The sequence below is a fragment of the Myotis myotis genome, unplaced genomic scaffold (genome assembly GCF_014108235.1).
Source record: "Myotis myotis isolate mMyoMyo1 unplaced genomic scaffold, mMyoMyo1.p scaffold_m19_p_9, whole genome shotgun sequence".
Classification (NCBI taxonomy): Eukaryota; Metazoa; Chordata; class Mammalia; order Chiroptera; family Vespertilionidae; genus Myotis; species Myotis myotis.
The window spans coordinates 89,892,123-89,918,486 of NW_023416401.1; the positions used below are offsets into that span (position 1 = coordinate 89,892,123).

At 58.0% G+C, this 26,364-nt stretch overlaps 1 protein-coding gene across 2 annotated transcripts in view; it reads left to right on the forward strand.

Annotated features, from left to right (window-relative positions):
- PHACTR3 (phosphatase and actin regulator 3) overlaps positions 1–24,621 on the forward strand; it is a 151,955-nt gene extending 127,334 nt beyond the window's left edge. For both annotated transcript variants that reach the window (XM_036323414.1, XM_036323413.1), the window contains exons 9-13: positions 14,834–14,889; positions 19,291–19,352; positions 20,446–20,586; positions 22,083–22,159; positions 24,062–24,621. In XM_036323414.1, the coding sequence (XP_036179307.1) occupies positions 14,834–14,889; positions 19,291–19,352; positions 20,446–20,586; positions 22,083–22,159; positions 24,062–24,077 (352 nt within the window). In that variant the 3' untranslated portion in view covers positions 24,078–24,621. The remainder of the gene's footprint in view (positions 1–14,833; positions 14,890–19,290; positions 19,353–20,445; positions 20,587–22,082; positions 22,160–24,061) is intronic.
- Positions 24,622–26,364: the final 1,743 nt, after the last annotated feature.

Sequence of the window (26,364 nt, forward strand, 5' to 3'; positions counted from 1 at the left end):
CGGGAAGCCCGGGTCCCCAGCTCCCACGTCCGCACAGTAGGCGTGCCTGGAGTTCAGCACCGAGGTGCGCACACCGTTTGAGAGGCGTCTGCGGTCAGGGTGCCGCCATAGTTTTCAGGGCTGACCCTGTGCACGAGGGCTGCTTACTTTCCCTCCTTTACTTTAATCCTTACAGGAACCTGCAAAGTGGGTGTTATTGTCATCACCATTTTACAGAGCAGAAAACTAAGTCTATTTCTTTCTTTATAAATTAAAAAATGTTTTTCAATTACAATTGACATCACTGTTACGTTAGCTTCAGATGCACGGCATGGGGCTTGGACATGGCCTCCCTTACCAGGTGTCCCCGAGAAGGCTGGCCCACCTGCACCCTCACTCAGTGACGGCGAAGCTGTGGGCTGTATTCCGTGCGCTGTCCTCTATATCCCGCGACTGTTCTGCAGCCGCCAATCTCGGTTCCTTCACCCTTTTCAGCCCGTCCCCCGGCCCCCTCCCACCTGGCGATCATCAGTCTGTTCTCTGCATCTCTGAGTCTGTTCCTATTTTGTTTGTTGATTTTGTTCTTTAGATTCCACATGAGTGAAATCGTATGGTATTTGTCTTCCTCTGTCTGACTTATGTCACTGAGCATGGCACACCTAAGTGTTTATGCTTTCATGGCCCAGTGCTGTTCCATGGTACGTGTGCACCACTTTATCCACTTGCCTGCTGGTGGCTGCCCCCACATGTTGGCTGTTGCAAATAACATAGCAGTGCAAGTGTCTTTTGGGGTTAGTGTTTTGGATTTCTTTGAATAAGTACCCCAAAGTGGGATTGCTGAGGCATATGAGAGTTCTGTTTTTAATTTGTTGAGGCGCCTCCATACTGGGCGAAAACTAAGTGTTACCGAGAGGTTAAGCGACTTGCCCGGGGTCCCACGCCAGGTGCCTCGTTCACGTTAGTCACAGCGTTGCATTTCCTTGTGGTGAGTTAGCTTCTCTGGGGTGCACTCAGACCTGCAGCAGATGCTCGCCTCTGGGAGCAGAGTGCTTCGGGCCTCTGTTAGGGTGGGTGGCAGGACATGATGCCACTGTCCCCGACAGGGAGCCGTGGGAGGTAGTGAAGACACCCGGGAAGATTCCCGGCTGAGCACAGGCTTTGGGGAAAGGCTGTGAGGTGTGTGAACACCGTCTTCCAGTCTCCCTCCTCGTTGGAGTGGTGGCCCTTTGGAAGGTTCCAGGCAGTCCCTGTAAAGACACATAAAGGCGTGTTCCTGGCAGGAGGTGCTCCAGGGCGCGGCTGCTGTATGGTCCTGGCCCGGCCACTCCTGGGCTGGTTGTCACCTGTGTGTATGTGTGTCGGGGGGGAGGAACGGGGGGATGCGTGCTGCAGGCCTCAAGGGGATGAAAGGAGCTCCCTGGCCGAGCAGCTCCTGGGGCAGGGGGGCGGCAGGCAGGCCAGGTCACGTGTTCTCCTGTTGTTGATGATAAGATTGTGATTTTTCCTGCCTGAGTGGTGCTGGAACCTCCTATTACCTCTCCCCGGGTGGTCCTCCTCTCTGGGGCCTTATGGCTTTGTGCAGAGCCAATTCACCCTCAGTGTGTCCTTCAGGAGAGGCACTTAGCATGTGAACACAGGTGCTAAGTGACCTGGGAGCCCATGCCTTTGAACATTCTGTCCTGCAGCTGAACAGGCTGCCCACACTGGGCCTCATGCAAGTGCAGATCCACAGGGAGAGTGCTGTGGGTGGGGAGAGTAGTGTGGGTTGGGGAGAGTAGTGTGGGCAGGGAGAGTAGTGTGGGCGGGGAGAGTGCGGTGGGCGGGGAGAGTGCTGTGGGCGGGGAGAGTGCTGTGGGCGGGGAGAGTGCTGTGGGCGGGGAGAGTAGTGTGGGCGGGGAGAGCAGTGTGGGCGGGGAGAGTAGTGTGGGCGGGGAGAGTGCTGTGGGCGGGGAGAGTGCTGTGGGCAGGGAGAGTGCTGTGGGCGGGGAGAGTGCGGTGGGCAGGGAGAGTGCTGTGGGCGGGGAGAGTGCTGTGGGCGGGGAGAGTGCTGTGGGCGGGGAGAGTGCTGTGGGCGGGGAGATGCTGTGGGCGGGAGAGTGCTGTGAGCAGGGAGAGTGCTGTGGGCGGGGAGAGTAGTGTGGGCGGGGAAGTGCTGTGGGCGGGGAGAGTGCTGTGGGGGCGGGTAGAGTAGTGTGGGCGGGGAGAGTGCTGTGGGCGGGGAGAGTGCTGTGGGCGGGGAGAGTGACTGTGAGCGGGAGAGTGCTGTGGGCGGGGAGAGTAGTGTGGCGGGGAGATGCTGTGGGCGGGGAGAGTAGTGTGGCGGGAGAGTGCTGTGGGCGGGGAGAGTGCTGTGGCCGAGTGCTTGGCAGGGAGATGCTGTGGGCGGGGAGTATGCGGTGGGCGGGGAGAGTCGTGTGGGCCGGGGAGAGTAGTGTGGGCGGGGAGAGTGCTGTGGGCGGGGAGAGTGCTGTGGGCGGGGAGAGTAGTGTGGGCGGGGAGAGTGCTGTGGGCGGGGAGAGTTGTGTGGGCGGGGAGAGTGCTGTGGGCGGGAGAGTGCTTGTGGGCGGGGAGAGTGCTGGGGGCGGGGAGAGTGCTGTGGGCGGGGAGAGTGCTGTGGGGCGGGAGAGAGTGCTGTGGCGGGGAGAGTGCTGTGGGCGGGGAGAGTGCTGTGGGCGGGGAGAGTGCTGTGGGCGGGGAGAGTGCTGTGGGCGGGGAGAGTAGTGTGGGCGGGGAGAGTGCTGTGGGCGGGGAGAGTGCTGTGGGCGGGGAGAGTGCTGTGGGCGGGGAGAGTGCTGTGGGCGGGGAGAGTGCTGTGGGTGGGAGAGTGCTGTGGGCGGGGAGAGTAGTGTGGGCGGGGAGAGTGCTGTGGGCGGGGAGAGAAGTGTGGGCGGGGAGAGTAGTGTGGGCGGGGAGAGTGCTGTGGGCGGTGGGAGATGCATTGTGGGCTTGTGAGAGTGCATGTGGGCGGGGAGAGTGCTGTGGGCGGGAGAGTAGTGTGGCGGTGAGAGTGCTGTGGCGGGGAGAGCAGTGTGGGGCGGGGAGAGCAGTGTGGGCGGGGAGAGCAGTGTGGGGGCTGGGAGAGGGGAGGAGGGCTGTGGGCGGGGAGAGTGCTGGTGGGCGGGGAGAGTAGTGTGGCGGGGAGAGTGCTGTGGGCGGGAGAGTAGTGTGGGCGGGGAGAGTGCTGTGAGCGGGGAGAGTGCTGTGGGCGGGGAGAGTGCTGTGGCGGGGAGAGTGCTTTGGGCGGGAGATGCTGTGGGTTGTGGAGGTGCTGTGGGGGTGTGAGAGTTTGGGCGGGAGAGTAGTGTGGGCGGGGAGAGTTGTGTGGGCGGGGAGAGTGCTGTGGGCGGGGAGGAGTGCTGTGGGCGGGGAGAGTGCTGTGGGCGGGGAGAGTTGTGTGGGCGGGGAGAGTGCTGTGTGCGGGGAGAGTAGTGTGGGCGGGGAGAGTGCTGTGGGCGGGGAGAGAGTGGTGGGCGGGGAGAGTGCTGTGGGCGGGGAGAGGAGTGTGGGCGGGGAGAGTGCTGTGGGCGGGGAGAGCAGTGTGGGCGGGGAGAGTGCTGTGGGCGGGGAGAGCAGTGGGGGCGGGGAGAGTGCTGTGGGCGGGGAGAGTGCTGTGGGCGGGGAGAGTAGTGTGGGCGGGGAGAGTGCTGTGGGCGGGGAGAGTGCTGTGGGCGGGGAGAGTAGTGTGGGCGGGGAGAGTGCTGTGGGCGGGGAGAGCAGTGTGGGCGGGGAGAGCAGTGTGGGCGGGGAGAGTGCTGTGGGCGGGGAGAGTGCTGTGGGCGGGGAGAGTGCTGTGGGCGGGGAGAGTAGTGTGGGCGGGGAGAGTAGTGTGGGCGGGGAGAGTGCTGTGGGCGGGGAGAGTGCTGTGGGCGGGGAGAGTGCTGTGGGCGGGGAGAGTGCTGTGGGGCGGGGAGAGTGCTGTGGGCGGGGAGAGTAGTGTGGGCGGGGAGAGTAGTGTGGGCGGGGAGAGTGCTGTGGGCGGGGAGAGTAGTGTGGGCGGGGAGAGTGCTGTGGGCGGGGAGAGCAGTGTGGGCGGGGAGAGTGCTGTGGGCGGGGAGAGTAGTGTGGGCGGGGAGAGTGCTGTGGGCGGGGAGAGTAGTGTGGGCGGGGAGAGTGCTGTGGGCGGGGAGAGCAGTGTGGGCGGGGAGAGTGCTGTGGGCGGGGAGAGCAGTGTGGGCGGGGAGAGTGCTGTGGGCGGGGAGAGTGCTGTGGGCGGGGAGAGCAGTGTGGGGCGGGGAGAGTGCTGTGGGCGGGGAGAGTGCGTGGGCGGGGAGAGCAGTGTGGGCGGGGAGAGTGCTGTGGGGCGGGGAGAGCAGTGTGGGCGGGGAGAGTGCTGTGGGCGGGGAGAGTGCTGTGGGCGGGGAGAGCAGTGTGGGCGGGAGAGTGCTGTGGGCGGGGAGAGTGCTGTGGGCGGGGAGAGTAGTGTGGGCGGGGAGAGTAGTGTGGGCGGGGAGAGTAGTGTGGGCGGGGAGAGTGCTGTGGGCGGGGAGAGTGCTGTGGGCGGGGAGAGTAGTGTGGGCGGGGAGAGTGGCTGTGGCGGGGAGAGTGCTGTGGGCGGGGAGAGTGCTGTGGGCGGGGAGAGTGCTGTGGGCGGGGAGAGTGCTGTGGGCGGGGAGAGGAGTGTGGGCGGGAGAGTGCTGTGGGCGGGGAGAGCAGTGTGGGCGGGGAGAGTAGTGTGGGCGGGGAGAGTGCTGTGGGCGGGGGAGAGTGCTGTGGGCGGGGAGAGCAGTGTGGGCGGGGAGAGTAGTGTGGGCGGGGAGAGTGCTGTGGGTGGGGAGAGTGCTGTGGGCGGGAGAGTGCTGTGGGCGGGGAGAGCAGTGTGGGCGGGGAGAGTGCTGTGGGCGGGGAGAGCGGTGTGGGCGGGGAGAGTGCTGTGGGCGGGGAGAGCAGTGTGGGCGGGGAGAGTGCTGTGGGTTGTGAGAGTGCTGTGGGCGGGGAGAGTAGTGTGGGCGGGGGAGAGTAGTGTGGGCGGGGAGAGTAGTTGGGCGGGGAGAGTAGTGTGGGCGGGGAGAGTGCTGTGGGCTGGAGAGTACTGTGCGCCCACCAGGCCTGCACCAGCAGGGTCTCCAGGAGGAGCTTCCACTTGGAAGGGTGGGGAGAAGGACAGCTGATCGTGGTGGCTGGACCCCAGAGCCTTTGACTTGGTCCCTTCATTCTACTGAACCTTTGAGAAAAGCTGGGCATGGAGCCGGCGTCTTGGTTCTGTGGACACAGAGTTTTGAAAATACAGAAAGCTTTTTTCCTGCCTTTTTCAGAAAGAGGGAGGAGGCTTTAATTGCCAGAAAGGAAGCCGCACCTTGCGAAGCGCAGATGGCCGTTGCGGGGGTGCCGGCTGGTGGGCCCTTGAGAACTAGTTGCCCATTTCCCTCCCCCACCTGCACTGGCTGGGAACCCAGCTAGTCCCCAGGGACTCAAATCCGGTCCCTCGGGCGTCACCCAAGATGGGGACAGAGCGCGGCTGTTAGTAGTTGAGGAGAGGGGTCAGGGGGCAGGGGCATGCCTTCTGTGAACCAGCTTTCTGCTGAGCGCCTGCGTGTGTACATGTGCGTGTGCACATGTGTGCGCCCGCGCGCGTGTGTGTGTGTCTCCTGGAACACGCTAATGGGCCTGTTTCTCAGATGAGGAGACTGGCTCAGAGCAGTGCGGCCATTCGCGCCTGCTCACACAGCAGGAACGTGGGGGTAACAGGTCTCTGACCCACAGCAGTTTCCGCTTCTGACTGTGCTTCCAGATCACCCGGGAGCTCTGTGCGAACACAGGCTCCTAGACCCCACTCCAAATCTCCGGAGTAGGGCCGACACTTCAGCAGTTTTCTCTCCCGCGTGCCCCTGCTATGTCCTCCTCAGGACCTTGGACTGCCAGGCGCTAGGCTCAAAATAAGCTGCGTCTGCATCGTAGCTGCCTGTGGGTATCTTAGCAAAGCAAACTCTGTAATTGTGTTTCCTCTTTTGCTTTGGCCACCAGGCAGCTCACAGCACCTATGGGAACTGTGTGGTATCATTTTGGGTGTGTGCCTGTGTTTGGCCTCAGTTTTCTCAATCTTAGCTTTATCTTTATGGGGTATATATGATTTCAAGTCCATTTCTAGATTTTATTATATATATAGTGTTCATCCTCACCCAGGGATTTTTTTCCATTGATTTTTTAGAGTGTGGAAGGGAGGGAGGGGGAAAGAGAGAAACATCGATATGAGAGAGACACATTCATTGGTTGCCTCCCGCGTGTGCCCCAACCGGGGCCGGGTATCAAACCTGCAACCCAGGTGCATGCTCCTTGACTAGGAATTGAACCTGCAACCCTATAATGGGTGGGCCCATGATCTAACCACTGAGCACACTGTCCAGGGCTAGATCTTATTATAAAGATACATCTATTTTATGGTGTCCTTGTTAGCATGTGAGATTTCCCCACACGATCCAATTCACAAGAGTTGTGTATCCATCGCCACGATTTTAGAACATTTTCCTTACCCACAAAGAAGCCGTCACCACTTGCCTGTTTCCCACCCCTGGAGCAGAGCCAGGTCCTGTGGACATTTTCCCAGTTACTGCCCCCAGGTGGAGGGACCACTACACCTGAGGCCCGTCCCAATCATTACCAAGTGTTAGGGTCACCGTTGTCATCTTCATCAGCTTTGTTTTCGTCACCATCTCCACCTTCTTCCTCAAGCTCTTCATTATCATCAGCCTCTTTATCTTCATCACCATCTTCACCACATTTTTGTCAATATCTTCATCACCTTCATCTTCCTCATTATCTCCTTTGTCTTTACTGTCAACATTGTCATCCACATCTATATCATTATCTTCACCATCTTTGCCTTCCTCGTCCCCTTCATCGTCATCTTCATCACGATCAATAATGTCTAGTCCTTGATAGGTTGGTGGGAAGCACTTAGGAAACATGGGCTCTCAGCCCCCTGGACATCTGGGGCTTCCTCTCTCCATGGTCCAGGGGAGTGAAGGCCACACCGACGGCCGGGCCGGGGGCTCCTGCGGACTCCTGCCTGGACAGAAAGGGAGACTTGAAAGTGGTGGGCAGCAGAGGGTGGGGCAGGACCAGGCTCTCACAGACCTGCAGGTCCCCCTGCGACCTCAGTCCCCAGCAGTGACCTGGTGGATGGTGAGGTAGGGCCATCCCTTGGCTGGCCTGGGCAGAGTCCCGCTCTTTGGATTTTGAGCTTCAGGAACAAAGACCATTTGTGTTTAGTAATTTCTCTGCTTTGCCGCCTTTTGTGATGAAGCACATTTTACCTCACTTGCTCCCCAAGCCCTCAGGGCGTCCAGTGAATGGCTAGCGATTCAGTCTCCACAATATAAAACCTCAGGGCACACAGAGGTCAGGCCTGTTCTGTCCAGATAAACCCTCCCAGGCCCTGACTTGACACCACCTGCCCGCTGCTGCTGTGGCGAGGAGCGTGCCCTCGAATACTGCACAGCCTTCAAGGTCTGTTAAGGCACTTTCAAGGATTTATTACAAAATGCAAAGGAACCCAAGGGCCCTGTGCAATGTGGTGGGGAGGGTGGGACAGGGCTGGGCCCATGGGAGGTTGTGGGGAGGGTGGGATGGGGCTGTGCGCGGGCTCTGGGAGGTTGTGGGGACAGTGACATGACCCCTGCCCTGGAGGAAGACAGGTGAGGCCAGTGCAGTCCTCGATATGAACTGTGGCTTGTACACCTTCTACTTTTATTTATTTATTTTTGTTAGTCCTCACCTGAGGATTTTTTTTGCATTGTTCTTTAGAGAGAGTGGAAGGGAGAGGAAGAGATGGAGAGAGAGAAACATTGATTGGTTGCCTCCCTGCATATGCCCTGATCAGGGCCAGAGATCGAGCCTGCAACCGAGGTATGTGCCCTTGACCAGAATCAAACTCGGGACCCTTCATTCCATGGGCTGATGCTCTAACCACTGAGAAACTGACAGGGCACCTTCTGCCTTTAGGTGTAGCAGCTAAGCAGCAGGAAACAGCTCCTGAATGGGAAAGGTCTGACAAAACCTAAGCCTTGGCGCTGGCGCAGCACTGAGGGTGCCCGGGAGGGAGAGCGCGGGTGGGGCTGTGGCCCCTGCGGGCAGGCTCGGCTCCCTGGTTTGGTGCTGATGTGGAGCATGCCGAGTCCTTCGAGTCCTCCCCGGGTCAGCTGCTGTCTGTTTTCCTCAGTTGCTTGGGAATCTGTCCAGGAAGGTACAGTATGTTTTGTAAGAAAATGCAAGACCACATCCATCTCCCGTCAGTGTCTATAAACATGACTCCTGACCCGGGGGGCAGGTGGCCTGCTGGGTTTGAGGTCGTCCGGCTGGAAGTGAGGACTGAGTGAGCCCCGAGGAGTCACCTGGCCTGCCTGAGCGTGGCTGTTTGCAGGGACTGACTGTACCAGCCTGCCTTACCCGGACAGGGCTCATGCTGTGTGAGCGGCAGTCGTAGCAATGCTAGTGCAATGACAGCTAACACTCACTTAACTCATGTTCCATGCCAGGGACTGTGCTGCGCCTGCATTCACTCAAGTCTGAGATGTAAATGCTCAGAGAGGGTAGCTAAGATGTACAAAGTCACACAGCTGGTAAGTGATGGACTGAGATTGGACCCAGCTGGCCATCTGGCTCTGGATGCCAGACCTGGAACCACCCTGCTTCATGAAATAGTTGTAGACAGTCAGGCCTGGCCTGGTGGTTCCACAGTCTCTAAGGATCCAGGCTCCTTTAGCTTCCTGCTCAATTATCCTCTACTAATGGCCTGGTGCACAAAATTCATGCACGGGGGCAGGGGGTGTCCCTCAGCCTGGCCTGCACCCTTTCTAATCTGGGACCCCTCAGGGGATGTCCGACTGCCGGTTTAGGCCCGATCCTACAAACCAGCAGTCAGACATCCCTCTTGCAATCCGGGACCACTGGCTCCTAATTGCTCACCTGCCTGCCTGCCTGATCACCCCTAACCACTCTGCCTACTGGCCTGCTCGCCCCCAACTGTCCCCTCTGCTGGTCTGATTGCCCCAACTGCCCCCACTGCCAGCCTGCTCGCCCCCAACTGCTCCCCTCTGCTGGCCTGCTTGCCCTCAACTGCCTCCCCCCCCCCCCCAGGCCTGATCACTCCCAACTGCCCTCCCCTCCTGGCCTGATCACCCTAACCACCTCTGCCTTGGCCCTGCCATCGTGGCTTTGTCTGGAAGGACGTCCAGAAGGTCTCCTGGTCTAATTAGCATATTACCCTTTTATTAGTATAGATGGTCCAGTGTGGCTGCAGGAGCCCCAGATATCACGTTCCAGTCCCGAAAGTGCATACATCCCAGCCAAGACAGCTCTTCAGGAAAGATCCCCCCAGAAGCTCCTCAGCACACCTTTACCTGCAGTCCCTGGGTCACAACTTCATCATGTGACCATCTTCGCTGGCAAAGAGGCTCCGCTGAATAGAGTCAGCTTTCCGATGCTCCTTCCGGAGAATGGAGATTGAGCTGGAAGCCAGCAGCTCTGCTGCTGCAGGAGTGCAGGTTCACTGTGTGACTAGACAGATCGAGGGAACAAAGAAGGACTGAGCAAACGAGCGAGACACATTCCTTGTCGGGTCGCAGCCATCTCCCAAGCAGTGTGTTCGGAGGCCACATGGGGCATTGTCCTGTGCCCCACACACCCGCTGTCCAGTCTGGGCCCGGGGCAGCGTGGCCGGTGGTGGCAAGCTGAGGAAGAGCGGGGAGAGGGTAACTCTGAGAAACCTTGGGTGACGTGGACAGCTAGGCCGTCCCCTCCTCAGGGACGATTTCCTCCACAACATTTCCGCTCAAGGACAGACACGTCCCAGCAGCTTCTGTGTGCCACTGTCAGTATCAGATCCTGGGGAAGGAGGAGGAACCAAGTGGACATGGGCACTGCCTCCAAGACAGGGGCTCAGGGAGGAGGCCAAGGTAAAAAAGGGCAGGTGACGTGCACAGGTTCGGGGCATGTGGTCAGGGACACAGGGAGTGCTTCCAACAGGCCCTGGGCATGGGCGCTACCTCCCCTCGCTGGGCTGGTGGGGGTCCATGTCCCGCAGGCGTTGGTGGGTAGATGATGCTGTTTCTTTAAAATCCAGGACAGATAGGAGTCTGTGTCTCTCTGTGCCTCGGTATCTTATTGTCCAGGATTCTCTTGCTTACCCACGTTGTTGGGCCTCTGCCTTGAGCCTCAGGCACTGGACTGGACCCCACCCCACCATTGCCCCCAGACTTGCTGAGGTGGGGCAGGCACTGTGGGAGACCCCGTGGAGGAGCCTCTTGGCCCGCGAGGGGCTGTCAGGCTTCCCGAGGTGAGGGGCAGAGAGGGGAGGCCGTGAGGCTGGCCCTCTGCCCAGGAGACCTTGCCCAGGCAGGAGGGCAGCAGCCCAGGCCCGGGCCATCGTGGGGTTGGTGTCTTGGTTCTGGGCTGGGCTGGCCGCTGGGCCCAGAGGAGCCAAGCAGGGCATTGGGGACCTCATTGGGCTCCTTCCTGTGCGAGCTCCCCCTGCAGCCGCGCCGTCTCTCCTGGTCTCTGGAAGGGCCTTCCTCCAGCACCGCCCCACCCTGCCCTCACCCATTGTCCGTGAGGGGTTACTCAGGCGTCTGGCTTCTCCTTCACCCCTCCCCCCCCCCCCCACCACGTGCTCTGGGACTCCCACACCCTGCCTTCTGCCTTTCAAACTGGGCTTGGGGCAGGGCAGGGGGGGAGGGGCAGGGTAGGGTTGGGTGGGGTGGGGTGGGGTGGGGAGGGGCGGGGCTGGCCAGGGTGGCAGGTAGAATTCCCTCTCTCCACTGGGACTGAGAATAGGAAGCACCTGACACATAGGCACGTGTCTGTCCTGAGAGCCTGCGGCCGGCCGCCCTTCTGCAGGGCCAGCCCTTTTGCCTGCGTGACCCGCTGCTGGCCTGCACACTGGGACCAGCCCCAGCAGAGAGACCAGAGGCTGGCCGCCAGGGGTCCGTGCTCCGGTGTGGTGGCGCTGTGCCACGGGGTTCCACGTACATCCATCCTGCCATTCTCGCCACCAACCTACAAGGGAGACCGTGGTCTCCTGCTTCTGGGCACACAGACAGACTGCTGCCCCGCAGGGGAGGGCTGAGGCCCACCCCAGAGCCCAGCGCTGCCCCTGCCCACAGTGCGCCTGCCTGGGAGGCCGCCTGGGGGGACAGCAGGGGAGAGCCGGGCCTGTGGCTATCTCACTTCCTGGGTGTCAGGAAGCCCACAGTTGGTGGTGAGAGAAGGGACCCTGCCGGGGGGGTGGGGGGGAGGGTGTCCCAGAGCAGGTGGGGTGTCTGTCCCAGGGTTCAGGGTTGGGGCAGCATCCTGTGGCCTTGGCGGACCTGAGGAGGCCAAATGGGTTGTCCTTCCTCCCCCTCATCTCCTTCCTCCGCCCCCCCCCCCCCCCCATCTCCCAGGCCTGCCCACTCGCCCCTGGTTACCTGCTGGCCCTGACAGCAACCCAGGGGACCCCTTCCCTGTACCCTGCACTCAGCACGGCTTGTGTCTGGCAGGAGGAATCACTGTTGAAGGGGTGTGACGCCGCCCCCTGGGGAACCCCTTCCCGGGCAGGCTCCCTGGTGACTCAGGCTGGTGGTGGAGCGGATCCCGTCCAGGCCCTGGGAGTGGGGCTGGCTGTCGCTCTGAGGCTTCGCTCCCCGGGAAGGCAGTCTGCCTGTGAGTTGCTGCTGGGCCGGCTCCCCGCCGCTGCGGTGGCCTCCGCCCAGGAGGAAGTGAGAAGGGCGTGTGCACCCAGTGGGGCAAGGCCCAGCCTGGGCCCATCATGGAAAGCGCTCCCTGCTTTCATGTTCTGGACCCCTCAGTGCCCCTGGGCTCATGGGCCAGGGGATGGGAGGCTCAGATATGGGAGCTGTTATCCTGGGTCCCCCCCTTCACCCCCTCCCCCCACCCGGGCAGATGGCAGGGCTGGGACTCAAATTTGGACTCAGTGCCCCTGGGTGGCCTCAGTGCTGGTCCCAGGGAAATCTGACAGCCTGAGGAATGTGGATGGGACAGCACATAGTTTATTCTCCGGACCCGCTCTAGGGTCCTGGCCACCCAGCTGTCAGGGGTCCTCTCCTCCATCCCCGGTCACCTCCCGGGTCCTCTCCTCCATCCCCGGTCACCTCCCGGGTCTCCTCCATCCCCGGTCACCTCCCGGGTCCTCTCCTTGAACCTTGGTCATCTCCTGGGTCCTCTCCTCCATCCCCAGGACAGAGGGTCGGGTGCAGAGTGGGCTTGACTCCAGATCTGAGCAGAGGAGAGGCAAGGCGGGCCTAGCGAGCCACTGGGGGTCCCATGTCTCCAGATGACTCCCACCCACACATGCCACCCCTACCCTGCCCTTCTCCAGGTGCTCCATACCTGTACCTCCTGTTCAAGTCCCAGGCCTGTCTGCAAGGCGCCGGCCCCTAGCCCCTGCTCCCCGCCTCTTCGGTGCGCTCAGGCGGGCCCAGGCTGGGAGACGGCAGGTGCCTCTCTACCTTCCTTTCTTTTCTCAGTCTCTCCCACCCCACGTGCCCTGTTGGGTTCCTCCTCCTGGCCTGGTCCCCACTGAGATGCATGGTTGCTTGTGTGACAATAGAGGACAGTGTGTGTGTTTCTCCCCCCTCCCCCCCCCCCCTCCCCAGAGCCTGCGCTCCCTGAAGGCAGGCCTGGGCAGCTCCTCTCTGCCACCTCCCCCGCCGGCCTGTCACCAGTGCTCAGGAGACACCCGATGAAGGAAGGTCCTGTTCCCCACTGCAGTTCCATGGCACGGGTCCCAGGTTCAGGGTGGTCCTCCTGGGGCGGTGAGTGTCGCTGGAGCTCTGGACTTGCCGATCCCCTTCATGCTGGCTCCTCTCCTTCCCAGTGACCTAGATCCTCTCTCCTGAAGGAACTCACCTGGAGGCCTGGGTCCTCTCCTCCAGCCCTGGCTCCGGGCTCCCTCTGCTCACCACTGCGCACCTGCGGCTGCCTCCGCCCAGATGATGCCCTTTCTAGCTCACTCACAGCCTGGGGTCCCCCCTCCCCCCCTGCCTGGAGGGGCCCGGCAGCCGCCCAACCTGCACTGAGGGGCGGGACCCATCCTTTCTGAGATGTCTGAATTGGATGACAGGTCTTTCTGGGAACTCAATTTACAGGTTACGTTTTCTTGACACTATATCCCAAGCACCTGATACGACCCTTTGGTGTGTCATCTCCTTCAGTTCTTGCCTCTGGGAAGAGGTATTTTGCTCCTCATTTTGAAGGAGACAGGCTTCCGGCAAGGAAAAGGCTCTGTGGGGGCCACGTCCATGGAGGTTTGGGGACATCTCAGGTTTGGGGAGTCTGTGGCCTCCCTCCTCGGGTGTCCCTATGGGCACCCCTGCTGGCCGCCTGGCAGTCAGTAGGCACCAGGCTGTCCTTACCGATTCTCTGCAACTTGGTGGACGTCTCCTCTTCCGTGAAGCCTGCCTTGATCACCCACCCTCCGTCCTCCTGGGGTCAAGCCCAGCACGTGAGCAGTTAGGAGACTCGGTGTCTAGGGGGTGATCGTCCCATGGCCGCCGCCTCCTCTTTGTGGGATCTCAGCAGTAATGGCTCTCCCATGAGACCCCCCATTCATCTCCCCCATGACTGCTGCCTGGATTGCTCTTGTTCACTTGTTTTCTGTTTGTCTGTCTCCCTCTGTAGACTGTGAGCTTCCCAAGGGCAGGGCAGGCTGCTCCTGGGCCTCCCTGTGCCCTGGGGCTTGGGACAGTGCTGGGCCTGGGCACATGCTCTGAGCGCCTGAGTGAGTGGCATTTGGGGAATCTGACCGGGCTGAGGGAGCCCCACCCACTGAGCTAGGCTTCGTGCTTCTGGCCCTGGGCAGATCTGGACTTGTGGGGGCAGCTCATGTCGCCTCAGCCATCAAGTCAGGGTGTGCAGGCAGCCACCCACAGAGCCAGGCCACACACAGCCCCCAGGGGCCACTGCAGACTGTCCTGTTTGAGTGGAGGGAGGAGACGCGCCCTGGGGCCGCCCTGGGCTTTGTGCTGGGACAGGGTTATAAATAGCAGACAGATATTTCTGGGGGCAGCATCCTCTCTGGGGCAAAGCATTGTGCCCCAGTGGCTGAAAGATCCGGAACTGGGGGCTCTGGCTGTGGCCCAAGCACAATGTTATTGGAGTTACAAAACCAGTTGGAGCTTGGCATTGATGTCGGCTAATTACGCCTCCTTCTCCTGACAAGCCTTGCATTTATTTATGTGTCGGGGGCTGCATCCTGCAAGCCCTCCGTGAGAAGCCCTGGAGAGGAAATGATAATGTGTCCTCAGGTTGCAGAAACCCGGGTCTGGGCGGGGCGCTGGGGCGGGCTGCGCACCAGGAGATCCCGCAGGCGCTGGTGGCTGTGCCCTCCCTCTGGCTGCGGGCTCCCCGGCGGAGGCGGGGCGCGCTCAGTCACGCTGGCGCGAGGCTGGTTCGGCGGCAGGAGCGCAGGAGCCACCCGGAGGGGCAGGCGCAGGTGTCCGGGACCCAGGGGAGGTCGAAGCTCCTGCAGAAGCTGAAGGCGGGCGCCCCTCCCTCCCACCGGCCGGCAGCCTCTCCTGCGCGGATCTCCGTGCCTGCGGCTCAAACGCGCGTCCCTCCGGGACCCTCAGGACCGCCAGGCTGGGCGCGGATCTGGACATGAGGAGCCGCCCCTGGAGAGGGGGCGCCTGTGCCTCCCCCGCTCCCCCCAGCGCCCCTTGACAGCGGGGACCTCCCTCCCATGGGGAGGTCTGGCTGGACCTGCTGGCAAGAGGCCGCCACCAGAGGTCCCCTTCTCTCCTGCAGCTTTTGGGGAGCGATCTTGAGGGGTGCACCAGCCACCTCGGACCTCGCGGACCCCGTGCAAGGTGGACTTCGCAGGGGCCGCCATGGTGCACAATGTGATTCTGGTGTTTTTCCGCAGACGGCTCAGCCAGAGACCTGCGGTGGAGGAGCTGGAGAGGAGGAACATCCTGAAACGTGAGTAGCTGGGTCCCCGCGCCCCTGCACCTGTGCTGAGCCGTGGCCGGGCCAGCCGGGCGCTGTCCCCTGGCGCCCTCCCTTCTCACAGCCCAGCTCCTCTGTGTCCTCCGTGAAGATGGCAAGCCCTGGGGAGAGCCGGTGCACCCAGAAGCACCCCCTTAAATCCGGGAGAGCGCCTCCTGGCACAGTGGGAGGTGCTGGGTGGGGCCATTAGTTCTGGGTTTCAGGCAGGTTCCCGGCAGATTTGAATGGGGCTCCTTGGTGATGGCCACAGACCGCACAGGCAGCTCGGACAGGACACTGTCATAACCCACAGGGACACGCCCGTCACACCTGGGGCAAGCCCACAGCTCAAAGGAAGAGCGCAGAGTGCACCAGGCGGCTCCACGCTCCCGCCGGGTCCCGGGACGGGTAGGACATCACCGTGTCCCGCAGGGTGTGCACAGGTCGCCTCCAGCGGGCAGCGCAGGCCGCTCTCACTTTGGCCACTGCGATGGGGGAAACCTTCCGAAAGTGGAAAGTGCTCTTGGCGAGTCTTCTCTCGGCCCCCCAGGCTCTCCTCTCCAAAACATTTTCTGCAAAAAGTGGCGTCTTCGGGCCTGGATTCTCAGTATTTCCGTTTCTTCTCCTCTCTGTGTGATCAGCACTGCAGACATTCTCTGAGTTTGGTTTTTGACCCGTGAGCATCTTTGCACAAAGTTACGAGCTGCCTTCCGGTCAGAGAGCAGACGGCAAGGCCCTGGCTCTGGGGCCTGAGTCCCACCTGGGTTTCTGCCCCGCCTTTGCTCAGCCAGCCCGCTCCTTTAGAGATGGTTAGAAACATTTAACCGAAACATTAAGACTTCTTCGTTTTATTTTTTAAAAGTAAGTTATGACAACTACATTCTCTATTGTGTGTGCTAGGCTGCGTGGGAAGACATACAGAAAGCTTTTCATGCCCTAGCCAGTTTGGTTCAGTGGATAGAGCATCGGCCTGTGGACCAAAGGGTCCTGGGTTCGATTTTGGTCAAGGGCACGTGCCTGGATTGTGGACTTGATTCCCAGTAGGGGGCATGCAAGAGGCAGCCAATCAAGGATTCTCTCTCATCATTGATGTTTCTATCTCTGCTTCTCCCTTCCTCTCTGAAATCAATAAAAAAAATATTTAAAAAAATAAATTAAATAAAAAGAAAAGCTTTTTGTTGGTAACATGCTCAGTCACATGGGCAGCTGAAGGAGTCAAATACTCAGTTACCAGCCTGGCCGGTGTGGCTCAGTGGTTGAGCATCGACCTATGAACCAGGAGGTCACGGTTGGATTCCCAGTCAGGGCACAGGCCCGGGTTACAGGCTCAATCCCCTGTGTGGGCCATGCTGGAGGCAGCTGACCAATAATTCTCTCTCATCATTGATGCTTCTATCTCTCTCTCTCCCTTCCTCTCTGAAATCAAATAAAAATATATTTTAAAAAATATTAGGTTACTACTTTTTTTTTTTAATCCTCACCCAAGGATATTTTTCCATTGATTTTTAGAGAGAGTGGAAGTGAGAGGGAAAGACAGTGAGAAAGATCGATGTGAGAGAAACACATCGATTGGTTGCCTCCTGCACGTGCCCGAACCAGGTCCCGGGCCAGGAAGGAGCCTGCAACATGCCCTTGACCGGAATCGAACCCAGGACCTTTCAGTCCACAGGCTGATGCTCCATCCACCGAGCAGAACTAGCTGGGCAGGTTACCAAGTATTTGAATTTCTAAAAAGTAAGTCACTCATCTATAAAGCTCATGAGTCACAGGTGTCCTGAGAGTAACAGTTCAAGACAGGAAGGCCCAAGTTAAAGACCAGACTCAGAGGGGTCTGCTGCCCACGGCCAGCGGAGCCTTTGTCCAGGGACCGCTCCCCCGGCCGTGGTGCCCTGTCCCTGCGGTGGTGGCCTGCCCCAGCCCCCACCAGCCAGCGCTCCTGGCTGTGCTGGCCTTTGCCAATCACCGGGCAGCCTCACAAAGAGGGTCAGAGCTCAGTGACTAGAGCCGGCGAGGTGACCGACTACGCGGGGAAGGAAGGCGTGGGTCCCCTGCATGTGGCCTTGGCAGTGCCGTCCTCCTCGCCATGGAAGCAGCGCCTGCGCTGGCAGCTCAGAGCCTCTCGCACCCTGAGCCGCCAGGCTGGCTGCGGGCTGTTTGTTCCGGGAGGATGAGAGCAGTCAGGTCTCTGGTCAGGGAGGAGCCTCACACTCACAGGCCCGACCCAGGCTCCCGGGCTCCTGCTCTGTCTGCCATTTCTGCTCAGGAGGATTCTGCACCTCCCGTTGCGTGGGCTCCCCTCGGAGGGTGCAGGACTGAGGGCAGGAACACTCCGAGCTCTGCCTGCATCCTCAGGGCACGAGAGCGAGCGACACCGTGGCCCCGTCCTGCAGGCTGCAGGCGGCACCGAGAACCCTGGTTCTGCCCCTGGCTCGCTCTGTGCAGGCAGCGGACTCGGCGCTGCTTTCATTCCCTCATTCCACCTTCACGGCAAAGTTGTGAGGCTTGCATGCCGTCCCCACCTGCAGGGAAGAAGCTAGAACTCATGGGGTCGCAAGCAGGCCTCCTTAACATGAGTGTGGGGAAGGGACGGAGCCCGAGTTCTCACCCAGGTCGCCCTGCTCTGTCGCCCGCGCCCTCGCCCTCACCGCTGCACCACGAGGGATACCACTGCCCTGCCAGCTGCCACTCCCAGCACTGTTTCCGGAAAATCTGGGGATGCAGGCTTCGATCAGGGCCCCTCACCTCAGAGGAGCTCAGAGACCCAAGCCCATGGCTGAGTGGCGCTCAGGCAGAGCGCCGGGCTGCGGGCCAGGACGGGCTTCCTGGAGGTGGTGGCAGCAGAACCCTGGCCCTGCCGCGCTCTCGCAGACCCGCTCTCCACGCACCGGCTGTGCTCACGTCACCTGGTGGCGATGCTGACCGTGCTCACAACTGAAAAAAGAAAGATCCGATTTTGTTTCGGTGCTTCCGACAGAGGCTGTCCTGGGCCTGTCCACGCCTGGAGAATTAGTTTGGCATCGTCACTGAAACCCCTCCTGTTTGGCCTTATGTGTGATCCTTCTACATTCCCCCTAAGTGTGTTACCAGCTTTCTGATTAGAGGTTGGAACTGTGGTTTCTTCTGGTTTATTTCTTGGATTCCCTTTATAAAACACCCAAATGCAAGATGACGCTTCCTTTAAAAAAAATTTTATATATATATATATATATATATATATATATATACTGATTTTAGAGATGAAGGGAGAGGGTTGGAGAGACAGAAACATCAGTGACGAGAGAGAATCACTGATTGGCAGCCTCCTGCACCCCACACACTGGGGATCAAACCTGCAAACGGGGCGTGCGCCCTGACCAGGAATCGAACCGTGACCGCCTGGTTCATAGGTTGATGCTCAACCACTGAGCCGCGCCGGCCACACAGCGCTTCCTTTAAAAAAAATACAGGCCAGTGGCTAATACATGAAACCAGTTCCCCAAATGCATGATGTTTGACATGCTTTAAAGGAAGGCAGCTCATGTGAGATACATTACGCGCAAGCCGCAGGGTTCCCTCTCTGGAACCTGGGGGCGTTTCCAGGAGCTGAGAGAGGCCGGGGAGCTGTGGCTTTATTTAGCAGCAGAGCCAGAAATAGGGCATCCATCACCTCCTATCCTAGGGCGCGGCAGAGGTTTCCACTACACCTCAGCCTCCGCTCTATTTATAGCTCTCACGGGAGCTGTGAGCGCTGCCGAATGCTCACGTCACACTGGGGAGCAGAGCCAATGTTGGTGAGAGACGGCCCCTTTAAAAGGAGTGATGCGGCGTCGCGTGAGAGTTAGGGTTCCTGCCAGCAGTCAGCTGGGTTCTGGGAGTGTTTGCATTGGAAATACCCTTGAAAATATAAATTCCAGGCAAGCATATGTTGCCCAGAATCTGAAGAGGGTGCTCCTCGGCTTATATTGCTTGGCTAAAAATAAAAGTATGTCTGTCCTAGTAAATGGAAAAGAAAAAAAAGCGAGCACGCACAGTCCTATTTGTATTCATTCACTGATGCGTGTGTGTGAATGTGTTCTGTATAACTTACCCTCCACGCTGTCTGCCTGCCACCGGTGCCCGCGGATGTAAGTCTGCCCACAGGGAGATTGGGGTGGAGGGAGCTGCTGCCTGTGCGCCCTCAGACGGCCCAGAGCGGCCGCAGCGCAGTCACTGTGCCCCCGGAGGCCGGGGGAGGGTCGGTCTCCTGAGCGGTGACCGGCAACGTGCAGAAACGAAGCGCGATGTGGACAGGTGTCCCTGCCAGGTGGCCTCGAGAGCCCATGCGCTGCCAGAGAGGGAGCGCCGAGGGCCCTGCCCGCGGAGAGAGCAGGGTCTCACCCGTTCCTCCCCTTCCTTCCCGTTTTCCACCTTTCACAGAAAGGAACGACCAGACAGAGCAGGACGAGAGAAGAGAGATCAAGCAGAGGCTGACGAGAAAGGTACTGTCTGCTGCGTGTGACGGTAAACGCGGCGCGAGGGAGCTGGGCCGGCGCAGGCCTGAAGGGCGGCGACGCGGGCCTCACCGCGTGGTCCTGAGTGCGGGTTCCCGGCACAGCGAACGCGCCAGCAGGCGCTGGAGACACCGTGCCTGAGTGCGTGCGTGCCCGTGGGTGCCCCTCGCGCTGCCGTCCTCCCCCGGGCCGCCTGCAAGCAGGACCATCCAGGTGGCCTTCCCCTTTGCTTCCGGGAGCCAGGTGTGGGCTGGCGTGTTCCCCACAGACAGGGCTCTACACGCGATGCCCAGGGCAGCACGCCTGATGGCAGGGTTCGGGTCACCTTTAGACTATCTGGAAACCTGGAATTTGTGTGGAAGCTCCTGATGGCAGGAAACTCCATTAGCCCTGAGGGTTTGGGTGCGGGACTCCGTTAAATTAAAGCTCGCCGAGGCCCATATAGGTGTGACTGCACCTGGGCCTTCGAACCCAGATCCTCTCTAAATTCACATGTGCTGGTGTTTCCCTTTCTGCTGCCTCCACTGTGCTTCGTAATAATGACGATAATAATAATCACAATAATAAATCTTGTCCTGCTTGGAGAGAATACCCTTTCCTAGCTTGAGCTTGACTTATGAATACTAGTTGTAGTTAGCACTTTATCTTTAAGTTGTAGTTAGCACTTTAAAAAAAAAAAAAAGCTTATCTAGTGATAGTTGAAAAGAAGCCACTTCTGCCCTAAAATGTATGCGTACATTCATCAATCCGTCCCTGAGCCTGTGCTATGTACACACTGGGAATTGACAGGGTGCATGAGCCCCTCCGACGACACATGCGTCAAGGGGAGGGCTGGGCTGTTAGACACGTAATCTAAACCAGCGGTCGCCAACCGGTGGTCTGCGGGCCGCTGGTGGCCGTGAGGTCCGAAAGGTTGGCGCCCACTGATTCTAAACCCTTCTCCTCCGAGATGGTTTGCATTAGGGTGACAGTTCACAGTTGCAGTTTTCTGTTCCTTTATAAAAATGTGCTGTTTGTCCCAAGTCCTTTAAGAAAGCTAGTTTGGCACAGGATACCTCACGGTGATGACCTTTTATTTCAGCTTAATCAGAGACCCACCGTGGACGAACTGAGAGACAGGAAAATTCTGATACGGTTCAGTGATTACGTGGAAGTGGCCAAAGCCCAGGACTACGACAGACGGGCAGACAAGCCCTGGACGAGGTTGTCGGCGGCAGACAAGGTACAGGCAGACCTGTCGGAGCTGGTCGGGGGCAGCCTTGTGGGCAAAGGCACCCGGTGCTATGGGGGGAGTATGTTCTTACAGTGGGGCCGTCAGCCATGAAATAACGCTATGCCTTGACCAGATGTTGGCTTCACAGAGGCAGCCTGGATCAGGGTCCTGTCTACAATTAGGGGACAGTTTGGCCCGGTACATTTGGCAATGTTTGGAGATATTTTTAGTGTCACCAGTGGGGGGCACTACTGGTGTCTAGTGGGAGGAGCCCAGTGCACAGGACAGCCCACAGCAGAGACTCCTCCGGTCCCCAGGGTCAAGAATGTGGGAGCAGAGACCCGAGGAGGGGATGAATCAGGTAGGCAGGGCTGGCGGAAGAGACTGGGTGACACGGGCTCACGGAAAGCCAGCTGCAGTGGGGCAGGGAGAAGGAAGGCCCAGGAGGCACTGAGGAGAGCTGACAGCCAGAGCGGCAGGAAGTAAGGAAGGAGGTGGGGGTCCCGGGGCTGTGAGGTGAGTGAGCATCCACCGAGCCCTGACTCTGCCCTGTATTGAGCCCCCCTGTCAGCTATCGTTCCATGGAGTCCTCAAAAGAACCCCTGCAAGAGGCGTTGCTACTTCCCCCAACAGACGGCTCGGGAAGTGCTGGCCGTGGTCAGCGCTGTGGCCTGGCAGGAGTCAGACAGCGGGTGTCCGCCTCTGCCCGCCTGCCCACAGCACCCCTGCCTCTGACTCTTGCAGCCTTAGGAAGAGGTTGGAGAGTGCCTGCAGCCAGGGAGTCTGCGGGCTGCTCACTGTCCCTCCATCTGTGCTGAGCAGGAATGCGAGTGGGTTTGCACCAATTTGGAGAAACGCAGATACGTGCGTGGACTGATGCTTGGTTGCCCCTGTTCCATCAGCTCGCAGGGGCCTGAGGGGCAGGGAAAGTGTCTGACAGCCACTGTGGAGGTGGGAACAGCCCCCCTGGAGTCCTCCCCTCAGAGCCCGTCCTCACCCATGGGCAGGCTGTGCCTGCTGCTCCTGGGTCACCTGGCCCCGGAGGGTGGGCCTTGGGCGCTGGAGGAGGTCCAGGCGAGAGGCAGTGTCACCCACGGGCAATGACCGTGTCCTATTTCAAATGACACGAGACACAAATGCTCACTGAAGTTAGAGTGACTCCTTTGTAAGTTTCCCGAAGCTGCACTTGGCGCACGATGGACGGGGTTCCTGCTGCGTCCATGCCCTGCGCTCCCGGCAGGTGTGGGCTCCCCTGCGCCAGCGCAGCCTGTGAGCTCCCCGAACCCTCCTCAGTCAGCCCTGGCCGCACTGGCTCGGCAGGGCCATGAGGATGAGTAAGAGTCTAAATCTGAGCAACAAGTTGTTTCTTCCTTTCTGTTTCGGAGCATGTTACCAAAGCACAGACGGCAGCACTGTTAGCGTGGGTGGTTAATCCATGGCCATGACACCACCTTCCCATGTTAACTTTACTGTCCTGTGAGCCAATGTGCTGTTTTACATTCCAGGCAGCGATTCGCAAAGAACTCAATGAATACAAAAGTAACGAGATGGAGGTACACGCCTCGAGCAAGCATTTGACAAGGTCAGATTTCTATTTGTGTGAAGTTCATACTTTATAGCACGGGACTCATAAAAGAAAAGAAAAGGAAAGAAAATGCCACAAAGAAAGAACTCTGGGTTCAGGTGAACAGAGTCGGAGCGGCAGAGAACTGTCTGGGACAGTCAGGATGCGCCTCAGCTCCAAAGGGAGTTCGCTCCCAGGGCTCCTCCCAGGGCGTGGTGAAGGGTGTGGTGAGGTAGAACAGTATTGCAAGGCCATTGGCTAATCTACATAGTTAATGTACATTTCACAAAACTAGTCTCAAGGCACTGAAAGTAATTTGCTTATGTCTTTACTTACCCTCCTGGCGTTCCTGACTCTCCGGCTCACAGAGCTCCCTAGGTATCCGCTGGGAGTGCCGAGTAACCGCTCTCCGCCCTCCCGTTCCCTTTCCCAGCTCACTCACATTTATGTTCACGTCTTTACACACACTCACGCTCCCCGGCTGCTGAGGGCACTTACTTCCGCTGCAGATATTTGAGTACCTGCTGTGTGCCAGCCCCATTCCAGGGCAGAGGTGAAGGAGTGCCCATCCCCACAGAACGTACATTCCAGTGGGAACACACTGGCCGGTTCTTCCAGAATCGAGACCTCCCCGCGAGGCGCATCCTGCTCTGTCTACATGGTCCATTGAGATGACGCGGGTCTCTTGGTGGAGAGTGGAGATCGGCTTCTCTTTGCTTGTGGGCCGCATGTTCTCTCAGCACCCCTTCTTTCCCGTGGCCGCCACATGCAGTCCCCTCTGAAGTTCTCCTATGGCCTTCATCCCTCAGCAGCAAGCCCTCCCCTCCCAAGCAGGTGTCTGTCCTCTCTCCCTTGGTCTAAAGATGATCGAGCCCGGGATGGGAGGAGGAAGGGGAGCCTGCCTTACACTAGAACAGTGCATCCTCCCGCCCCGTCTGTCACAGAGCGGCCTCAGCACTGTCATTTAGCAGGTTTACCCCGCAAGGCCAGCGTAGCTGTGGAACTGCGACCGGTGCCATACGATCCTATCCTACCAGCCATTTTTATGATGAAGAGATTGAGGGAAGAAGAGGAGGCTGCGGGGGCAGGAGAAAATGAGGAAGTAGATAATCTGTTTAAATTTTTTTGAAGTTTCCCCCAGGACTGATATATATTTAGGAAGGAATGGATCATCTTGTTTTCGATTATTCAGAAATCAAAAACATTTAGGGAAGAAAGTCTCCAGTCAACGTTCAAAATTATTTTTAATGCTCACTCTGTGTTAAGAGGATATAATTCCCACGTGTTTTATGTATGGTAATGTAAAATATTTAATACATTTTCCCATCGTACTTATTAAAAGAAATGTTGACTAAAAGGTGTGTTTTTCTCTCCTAAGTTCTTGACAGCTGTCTTAGATGATGGGATTTTGAGAGTGAGCCCAAAACTTGGACATCAGGAAATAATTATTATAAGATTTTTATACTACCACATTTTAGGATTTACAGTCCACTTTTAAAAGTCTGAACAATATTTTTAGTCATATGAGATTTTCTTAAGTGAATTAAAGCACAAACACTTTAGCAACTGTAAAAGCAAACAAAACTGTAACTTCCTGTAATTTCCAATAACTGGTCTCCTCAGCCCATTACTTCTGATTTGCAGTCCTGGCCTTTCTGAGTGCCTCAGGATTTAGCGAGCCGCTTTCCAACTAGGTGTAAGGTAGTCTTGAGACTTGGGGGTATCAATCCTTTGTGAGTACAAGGGAGGCTGAGGGTTGGGGGGCCCCCTGAGGTGCTTCACACACTTGAACCAAAACAGGTTTTCCAGGTTGGACTAAAGAGACACTAAATAGCAAAAGTTTCTTTGTGGGAGGTTTTGGCAATTTCAACTTCAAAATGTACGACCGGAAATAATTGTGCTTTTTAAAATAATTTCTAGATTCCACAGGCCGTAGAGATTTTCTTCTGAGAAGAATCTGTGTTTAACTTTTGATACCAACACTGGATACTCATCAGGGGACTCTCCTGAATTTAACTCAAGACTCCCCGCTGTGTCGGGAGGAGCGAGCACGCAGGGAGGTCACCCTCGCTGCTCTCCGGACACGGACACGGACACGGACACGGACACGGAAGGTCTCGCTCTGGCGTCCCAGGAGTGAGCTGTCGGGTCCTCAGAGGCCCGGAGTGACTGCAGAAGAAAACTGTTGGATGCCTTTGAGCCTTGTTTTCAGTTCTGCGGTGGACAGCGGGTGGAGATTCGCAGGTGCAGGCTCGGCACTCCAGACCTCGGGCCTGAGGGCGCGGACGCGGTGCCATCTGTGTTATGTTGAAAAGACATTTTTACTCCGGTCACGATTGAGTTGAGAACTCTCTAAGTTCACGTTATACAAAATTATTTCCTGTATTATATTTCTCCTTTTTTATATAATGTCTAACAGAAATACAGCTGCAACATTTTGATTCCTGTTAATTTTGTTCTTTAATTAAATGATTACTTATTGCAGGAAATTCACCTGCGCTTTATATTTTCTTGGGGTTGGAATAAGAGTTTTGTGTGAACAGTAGTCTAAGAAACAAGTTTTATTTTCGAGCCATCAGAATCCAAAAACATAAGAGAGAATTTCCATTTTTTTATATTTTGTTTTGTAAACTGTTAGTGCCTATGGTTTATGCCTTGGAAAATCAAACTGTCTTTTTCAGATTAATTGAAATTTATGTATCACTGAGTAACAAACCTAGAAATAGGTACTGATTTGCTGAGAAATTCTACCAAGATGAAAAATCTGCCCTCCTTAAGGCTATTTTTAAATTCACATGAAAAATAGTAAAAGTTGTGCTAAGAGACAAAGGTTTAGATGGAGCGGAGATTATAGGGGGGGATGCACCCAGCACACGGGTGAGAAGTAGTCCTGGCACAAAGCGGGGAGCGTGTTAGGTGGGACGCATGGTCCCTGGAGGGGACTTTTATGTGGGTTCTGAACAGGTGTCCTCACAAAATGAGCCCTTCGTCCCTCCCTCCCTCCAGGACGCGGGGCCTGTGGGAGCTGGGCCCCGTGCCACACCCAGACCTACCCTCTTCAGCAGCACACTTATTTTCTCTACAGGGGCATCATCTCTGTGTCTGACAACATTGCTGTATTTTTTTTATTATTTTTCAACCACAGTTTACATCAGTGTCATTCCTCCCCAGGTTCAGATGGACCACAAAGTGGCCAGAAAACCATACCCTCTAAAGAGGGCCCCGCCCCGCCCCTAGCACCCACCTGGCCACGGACCCCATTATCTCAACAGTATTGACTGCATTCTCCGTGCTGCAGTCTGCATCTCTGTGGCTGTTCTGCAACTACCAATTTGTACTGCTCAGTTCCTTCACCTTTTTCACCCAGCCCTAAACCCTCCTCCCCTCTGACAGCTGTCAGCCTGTTCTCTGTGTCTATGAGTCTGTTTCTATTCTATTATTTTACTAGAGGCCCAGTGTATGAAATTCGTGCCCTGGAGGGGGGGAGGTCCCTCAGCCCGGCCTGCACCCTCTCCAATCCGGGACCCCTCGGGGGATGTCCGACTGCCTCTTGCAATCCGGGACCACTGACTCCTAACTGCTCGCCTGCCTCCTTGCCTGATCGCCCCTAACTTCTATGCCTGGCTGCCTGATTGTCCCTAACTGCTCCCCTACCAGCCTGATCACCTCTAACTGCTTCCCTGTTGGCCTGATTGCCCCAACCACCTCTGCCTCGCCCCACACCCGGGACCCAGGATTCCCTCCTCCAGCCTGTCGCAGGCACCCCAGGACCTGGGCTTCCCTCCCTCTGGCTGGCTGCAGGCACCCAGGACCCAGGTCAACTTCATCCAGGCCAGCCATAGCCGCAGGGGATTGTGGGTGGGCGGCTTAGCCCAGGCCACAGCCACAGGTGCCCAGGACCACAGGGCGGGTGGCTTGTCCCTCTCCCAGGCCACAGCCCCAGCCACTGGCGCCCGGGACCATGGGGCAGGCGGCTTGTCCCTCTCCTGGGCCACAGCCTGGCTGGTCACCATTCCTCTCTCCCCAGTGTTGAGTGTCTGAGCCGTTCCAGTGTGACAGTGTGAGGGCGTGACAACAATTTGCATATTAGCTCTTTATTATACAGGATTTTGTTCTTTAGATTCCACATATAAGTGAAATCATATGGTGTTTGTTTTTCTCTGACTGGCTTATTTCACTTAACATAATACCTTCCAGGTCGATCCATGCTGTTGCAAAAGGTA